Genomic DNA, 7,850 nt, shown 5'->3' on the forward strand with positions numbered 1-7,850 from the left:
GCCTGACAGAAGGCAGAACTGGTTGCTTAATTCAAGGTTGCTACTTTGTTTACCTGACAGCATACACTTACCCAAACTGGAAGGAAGAATATTGGAACACTGTTTAAAAAATTATCAAGATCTTTTTAAGAATTTAAGAACACTTTAAAACCATGACTGTTAAAGCACTCAAACCACGCTTGGGTATTATTCATTTGTATTTTACAGGAAAATCAAGGCACAGGAAAATACGTTTTAAAACCCACAGATTATTATGGGCCTCAGTAAAAAGTAAACAGAAAGGCCATATACAGCCAAAGGCAAGTAAGGGATTTTTTTCTAAATTATTTTTCCTCATAATGGCCAAGAGAACAACGGGAACGCGCTTGCTGGCAGGTCCAGCAACCAGTCAACTGCTATTCTTATCGCAGGGGCGCACAGAAAATGGTATCGTGCAGGTAACTACGGGAATAAACGTGTTCCTAAGGCATCTCACAGGATGCACAAAGGACTGTAAGGCGGAGACAAAACAGTAAGCGCGGAACGGGCTGAGCAGGGACCGTCCTAGCTCCGACTCCCCATCGCAGCCTCCTCTGCGCCGCGCCGCTCCCCACCCGGCAAGGACGAGACGCCACCGCGCCTACGCCGCGCCCCCCGCGCGCATGCGCCCCGCGAGCCGCCGCAGCGGAGGCGGGGAGGCGCCGCCTGTAGCGGCGGGCGGGCCGCGCGCATGCGCGGAGGGCCGCGCCAAGGGGGCCGCGCAAGCGCGCCTGCGCCATGTGGGCGGTGTCTGCGGCGAGCGCGAGGGCCTCGGCGCCTCCCCTCCCCCCGCCGCCCCAGGGGCGAGCCGGGAGGGGGGGGGGGGGGTCGTCCCTACCTGCCACCTGGATCCTTCGGCTCCTGCCGGGGAGCGCGTCTTCTCTCCGAGGCAGCCTGGAGGCCGAGTCGCCCATCCTGAAGGTGGAGCTGACGAGCGGGCGGAGGAGGCGCCGCGCCGCTGTGGGCATCGCCCCCGAGTCGGATGGCGGCGGCGGCGGCGGCGGCGGCGGCGGGGGAGGGGGGAGCGGCCCGGCGCGCGCTGGCTGTCGGGCCGGGTGGCGGCGGCAGTGGTGATTGGGGGGGAGGGTGGGGGGGGTCGAGAGCGCGCGCGCACGTCAGCGGGGCAGCGCGCGCCGCGGGGGGTCCGCGCCCAACCGTCACTTGCACCTGCCCCGGCGCCAGCCGGCGGGAACCGGTCTGGACCGGACCGGACCGGACCGGACCGGACCGGACCGGACGGGGGGGGGGGGGAAGAGCGCTCCGGGACGGGGCGGGGAGGGCAACGGGCCCCAAGGTACCACCGTCATCCCTTGCTCAGGCTTCGTCTGCCCCGTTTTGCGTGTCCCGACCCACAAGTAGCCCTCGCTCGAGCTCTGCCCGCTTCGCCTTGGCGCTGACCCCGCTCTCCCAGCCCCCCGTGCCTGGCTCTTGGACTCGCTGCTCCGGAGCCCCTCCGCACCGCTGTGCCCCCTCCGTTTTCTGCCGGGGCACTTCCTCGGGAGGGGTTTTTTCCACGCCTGCCCCTCTTGGGGTATACACGCGTGGGGCCTCCGCTCTGGCCTTTTGTCCGTGCCCCCGGTTCGTGTGGTTGTGCAGACACGCTCGGCAAAACGTCTTGCACAAGCTCCTCATGCAGTGATATGATTTATATTACTATGATCTCTTTTTTTTTTTTCCAGAGTTTTTTTTATTTGCTGGTGTATGCAGCACTCCCCTAGGTTGTGTTTAGCTAACCCACTGTATCATGCTCGTCTTGCACAGTATTCTTTATACAAAGAAGCTGCTCTAAGTAACACGCTGCTCAGGAGATCATTGTCTGCACATATGTTTGCAATAAAAGTATAGAAACAACAAGCAAACAGTATAACTTCTTACAGAAAATACCCACTACCTTTTTGGGGGTAATGCACACAATGTGTATTGAAGGTAGAGCAACACCAGTACAGGTTTCTAACGCAGAAGACTTACAGACACTGGAGCAACGGTGTCTTGTTTTTCAAACAATTTAACTTCATTTTCTGCGTATAGTCGTGGGCAACAGACAGAAGGGAAATACATGTAAAAACCTCAGACTGCAAAGAAGGCTTGTGAACTAGGCAGGGGTCTTACACTGTGAATTGCAGAGTATAGGAAGAGATAATGCACAAGGAAAAAGGAGCAAAGGGGTTATAGAAAGAAAACAAGAATAATTCAAAGCAAAATTCATCTGGAGGGTTTTGAAAAAGTTGGATTGTTGGCTGAATAAGAGAGAACACAATAAAACGATGGACTGATGCATAGTCTATGGCAGGAAGGCTAAATAATTCTCTCAAAAAATGGTCTGTGACAAAGGAATGCCGTTCCATTCAGCTCATAATCAAGCTGGATTTTACAAGGATATGATATGGTTGAGACATAGAATTTATTCATACTTATAATGGAGTTGAATATTTACTGCAGTATTGAGAATTCCCAGATGCTCCTGAAATAATCTGGAGAAGCAGGAAATTCATGTTTTAGGAGTCAGGCTTCCCTTAAAATTAAAAATTCAGACGGGAGCCTGGTGTGAGGCAAGCTGTCCCATATCAGTCTTCAGATTCATTGTTATTCCTATGTTTGAAAGGTGAACAACATGCTCTTTGAGTGCAAGTAGTTCCAGCATTGCAGTCCATTTTTCATGTTTTGTTAAATTTTTGATACAGTTTGATTTATTGAGAAACAGGGCTGGAGAGAACCTCAAGTGACTTCCAAAAAAATCTGCCAGAACCTGAAGAAAACCCTTTAAATAAAGAATGAGGGAATATGGAGGCATGCATGATAAGTAACCCTGTGACCTTCTGACAGTAAAAGTTACTAAAAATCAGAAATTCTCAATAGCAAAGTGTGAATTTTATTTAAAAGATGTTCACCTAATAGCTGTTTCCTTGCATTTGTAGTGTTATGCAGGCTGATGTTTTCTAACTCTCATTTATTTTGCATTAAGAAGCCATTAAAGGTGATGACAGCCACTGGTTTTATACTGACCAGTAGTTAAAAACTGTTCCTCTGCTTGTCTGCATTTCTTCCGTTTCACCATATGTATCTATACTGCACTATCTGCCAAGAACATGTTTCTGAAAACTGCAACGACTAACATTACGATGGATAGCAATGCAGTTTTTCCCATAAGGATTAATGTATTTGCCTGTGAGCCTGAATGCCCCACGTGAATCTGTTACTGTGAGCATTCTTGTTGCCTCTTTTCTGAACGGTTACGTTTTCATTGTCCTCTTCCTCATATGAATCAAGGTCAATCGGAGGTGAAGGACAGAAAAGCAGAGTAATGTTTGGGCGTTCAGCCTCACAGATGAAGTGGCTGAGATCTTCTGGAGCCCTGATCTGCTCTGAAGTGCCAGCTGCTGAAAAGCCAGCGTCTCCTCCAGTCGGTGACCCCAGTGATCCTGCTCCTGCCTGTGCATCTTCTGTGCTGCCTCTGCTGTCCCTAAGTATTTAAATCGTGTGCATCTCCAAAATCTCTGCAGAAATGTCCTTTCCGTTATATTAATTCTTACAGGAAAAATTGCATAGCTGTCCACTGCATTCAGCTGCTTCGTCTGTGAGGCTGACGATGGCAGAGCAGGGTATTAAGAGATTGGCGGTGGGACTCCGAAAGAGTGGTTAGAGAAGTGACAGATAGTGGGGCTGATGCTGTGCTTAGATTACAGCTATTACAGGCAGGAAGTGGTCTTTCATTCCATGTTTGCACTTCACACAGTGTGTTCCTGCTTCATAACTGGATCCTAAATATTAAAAAACAGTAAGCCATGATGCCACTTAACAAATAAAAACAGCTCATTTTCAGAACTGCTTAGTGCATTTTGGCTCTGTGGAAACAGAATACTTTTTTAATTAGATAAATCCCACTTACAATTGAGGAAAATAGGGACTAGCCCCTGCTCTCATTCCACAGGTTGAGATCTGATTTAGAGAGTCTAAAAATCATACTCTGAAAGTTTTCTTGATACAGATTTACCAGTCCAAGCAAGCAGCAGAACCTGGTTATTTTTTGTTTGTAATGTATCATGCTTCCCACTTAAACATAGATTTTATATGTGCTAACATACAAATTGAGTTCAAAAGTATTGTATATCAGCCTAGACCAAGATACCTATACAGTTCTTGGATTTGCCTGTACTAATCACAGTATTCCCAGCGTAGCAATTTTTATGTCATATACTAAAAATCTTTAGGAAACCAGTATAAAGAAGGAAAAAGGTAAGTGTATGGGAGAGAGAGGGAAGAAAAGGGACATGGGTTTGCCTGTGTCCTTTCAGCCAGGGTTCCTACAAAGATTCCCAGTCATCCTGTTCTAAGAACTTGCTCAAAATGTGCACAATTTTTTCCAGGACTTGATATATACTATATAAGCCTTTCCTTTGTAGTCAGATTTGCTGGCCTTTGTGTTTTAGGATAGATGTATTTTTCCAGTGTAGCAAAATTTGCTGTGACTTGGAACCAGTTAAGCCCTATGTAACCATTTCCTCGATAATACATTTTTTATAAAGCCAAGAGGAACAATTTAGATTTTGTGCTGCAGTATACATATCCTGGAAAAATAATCCTTTTTTGTTTTAAAACATGCAGTGAGAGAAGATCCTCTACAGGCCTTAGTAGTTTACTGTGCTTAATTATTGTTAAAAATATGTACCTTATTTCTGGTTTAACTTCAGCTCCTGTCCATTAAATCTTTGTTTAGCTTCATAGAATGAAGAAACTTTTGTTGCCCAGTTTTTATTACCCACAGTTACTGCTGTGGACTTTGGTCACAGAATCACAGAGTCACAGAATGGTCGAGGTTGGCAGAGACCTCTGGAGATCATCTGGTCCAACCCCCCTGCTCAAGCAGGGTCACCTAGAGCACGTTGCACAGGATCGCGTCCAGGCGGGTTTTGAATATCTCCAGAGAAGGAGACTCCACAACCTCTCTGGGCAACTCATTCCAGTGCTCTGTCACCTCTATTTGCCAAGATAAACAGGACTCTTGCAGTCCATCAAAATGAAGCGTTTTCTAATCTTATAGGTATTCTCATTGCCCTTCTCTGAACCTTCTCCATTTTTTTCAACTGACATTTTTCCTGTTTTTTTTTCTTTTTTTCTTTTTTTCTTTTTGCTGCCCAGTCAATCTGATAAAGATGTGAATAATGAATACGGCATCACAGTACTGTTCACACCAAAGCAAGTGCAGGCGTAATGTAGTTTCCTGATCCCTGCTTGGGATTGCATGCATATGTCCAAGGGCCATATTAGACCTTCCTGCCTTGGACATACGCTACTGTGACTCCCAAGAGCTCTTCAGTAATGCATGCCAATATGCATCCCTCATCCCAAAGTGTGATGCGTGTCCTTTATCCCAATAATTACACTCCGAATTGACCATATCTGTTTGTACCCATGTTACTAAGTGATCGGGAGCGCTCTGTGGTGCATCTGTACCAGTCAACTGTACAGTGCCTGGGCCTGTTCTTGGGATCTCAGCCCGGCTGGTGCAGCCTGGCCACGGCAATGCTATTGGAGTCCCTCTGTCTCCAAACAGTGTGGCCGTATCCAGTCGGTCTGCAGGGAACTGTCCCTGGCCTGTGCCACCTCCTAGACTACAGGAATTGTTTGGAAGAGTGCTACTCAATTATGGCAAAAATTTAGATTATGGCAAATATATAGACAATTATGTTCCATGCTTAGTCCTTGGTGCTGTTTAAATCACTGGTATAGACTTGCACCAATGGCCCATCTTTGTTACTACCACTCCCACAGTTCTAGGGTCAGCTGCTAGCAGTTGGAAATCATTTTCCATGTTCTTCCTCATAATTGATAAAAATGTCAAACAACAGAGCCTAGAACCAATCCATACATGACATAGCTGTAACCACACCAGGTCCATGATGGTTGCCTCACTGCAATTACATTTTGTGATTGACCAGGTAACAAGACATCTCTAAGAAAGCACGTTTTCTTCAGAGCAAACTCACTGTTTCCACAGTTTTAAAGGTGCTGAATAGGTTTTCCAGTCAAGGGAACTGGAGACTTTAAGTGCCGCAATTCTTTTTGGAAGCAACAGGCCTGAACTCCTGTAGCAACAGCTGTATCTATTACCCCAGAAGAAGAGCAAAGAAGATAATACAGTAAAGCAATCTACACGAGGCAGTTTCTAGAGAGAGGAGGAAGGATTAATCAGGCATTCATCTGCCTTCCATTTGGGATCTAGATGAGCATTTAGATACAGATTAAGCTACATAAATTATACTAAAAATGGAGCTGACGTAGAAGAGCCATCAGCACTGTACCTCGGAATAATGCAGTGACTTGGGATTTACAGAGGGATGTCAAAAACAATGGGCAATTTAACAGAACAGAATCTACCGTACATGCCAGGGAGAACATGAAAATGCAGGCATGCAAGCAGCTTCTTTATGCACCTTCTTTATTTATCCACTGTGCTGTAGCAATTACAGGGGGGGAAAAAAGCTAATGCAACAACCAATCTATGTGCAAGTTTTCTTATTGTCAGGTTTGCTATAAGCCCTGCTTCTCTCTTTCCCTAGCTGGAGCTTCAGACTGTCTCTGTCTAACTGGTTCTCATCTGTTGACACAAGCAAAGGTGATGCAGACACCTGCATTTCAATGTCTGCACGTCAGTGTCTCCTTGTGAATCAGGTTTTGAGCTCTCACAATAGTCCCTGGAGAGCTGGTTCATGCAGGACTTGGATCTAAGAGCCTGGTGGCTTTTGCAGTGCCCTGGGATGTATCACCTGAGCTCTAGGTGCTCCTCCAGACAGGCACTGGCCTCAAAAATGGCCTGTGTCATATCTGCAAGCTCCATGTGGATGTCTTGGATGCTGCAGAGCATTTCAGGCAGCAGGCAGCACCTGTATGGGGGCAGCTGAATCAAGTCCTACCATCAACAGAGCAATTCAGGTGACCAAGTGACTGCTTGTGTCAGTGTGAACTCATTCACTCCAGTTTCCAGGGTCTATTGAACAGAAAAGCTTTGCCAGTCTTTGGAGATCAGATGCCTGATGCATATGCATGTGTAGACACTTATGCGTGGACTCCTAAAATGTCTCTAATCTTGAGCCAAATCCTACCCAGACAAAAAAGTCAAAGGTCTCGACGTGTATCAGTTGTTAAACAGCTATTCCTGGGGTTGTCTGTCACCACTGAGTTTTTCCAGCAGAGCTGCAAACACCTGCTAGAACTGAATTAACACTTTGCAGCCAGGTAGATCATAGCCCAAGATGTAGCAGCTGGACAGTTTGCAGATATCTCCTTCAATGGTGTGGCTTCTCACAGCTCCATAAATTTCATGGGCTTAGAGATGTTAGAGCAGCTGAGGCTCAGCCCTGGGGCTTTTAAATCGAGATTTCCTGCTGTGATACAGAATATTCTGTAAGTGAGTTTCCAAATCCTGTTCTAAGTGCATGAATTACTGGGGTGAGTTCAGTGGCCTGTGCTGTACATGCCAGTTTAGATTGCCGTTATCATCCTTCTCTACTCAAAACCTGAAATTTCAACACAGATCTCACCACTTCTTCAAAACCGTCATGACACAGCCTTTCTCTCGGTAAAACTGTAGCTTTCATAACAGATTTCTCAATAAATATCCTCTGTATCATTCACTTCAGAATTTGTGTGTGTTTGTCACCCTGAACTCTTGCTTTGAAGATGAACTTTATGCATAGCAATAAATCCCTGCAGGTGAAGGCAGAGAAGAATAGTTTGGGGTGGGACTGATATCACCTAACTTTAGCTATCTAGAGGAGAGGCATCCAGTGCAGGCTGGTCATCTAGCTATTTTTCTGTAGCAAACAAAGGAGGAT

At 46.4% G+C, this 7,850-nt stretch overlaps 1 protein-coding gene and 1 long non-coding RNA gene across 3 annotated transcripts in view; one reads left to right on the top strand and one right to left on the bottom strand.

The window, feature by feature from the left end:
* Window positions 1–1,017, bottom strand: part of MSRA (methionine sulfoxide reductase A) — a 297,786-nt gene extending 296,769 nt beyond the window's left edge. The window contains exon 1 of the mRNA XM_067294424.1: window positions 857–1,017. Within this exon, the coding sequence (XP_067150525.1) occupies window positions 857–986 (130 nt within the window). The 5' untranslated portion in view covers window positions 987–1,017. The remainder of the gene's footprint in view (window positions 1–856) is intronic.
* On the top strand, window positions 855–7,649 carry LOC136991612 (uncharacterized). Of its 2 annotated transcripts, XR_010883848.1 has the most exons (3): window positions 855–939; window positions 3,286–3,482; window positions 6,576–7,649. It is a non-coding gene; the product is annotated as an uncharacterized lncRNA (long non-coding RNA). The 2 variants fall into 2 exon arrangements; XR_010883847.1 differs by having other exon boundaries at window positions 3,286–7,649.
* The last annotated feature ends 201 nt before the right edge of the window (window positions 7,650–7,850 follow it).

This window comes from Apteryx mantelli, chromosome 3 (genome assembly GCF_036417845.1).
Source record: "Apteryx mantelli isolate bAptMan1 chromosome 3, bAptMan1.hap1, whole genome shotgun sequence".
Taxonomy (NCBI): Eukaryota; Metazoa; Chordata; class Aves; order Apterygiformes; family Apterygidae; genus Apteryx; species Apteryx mantelli.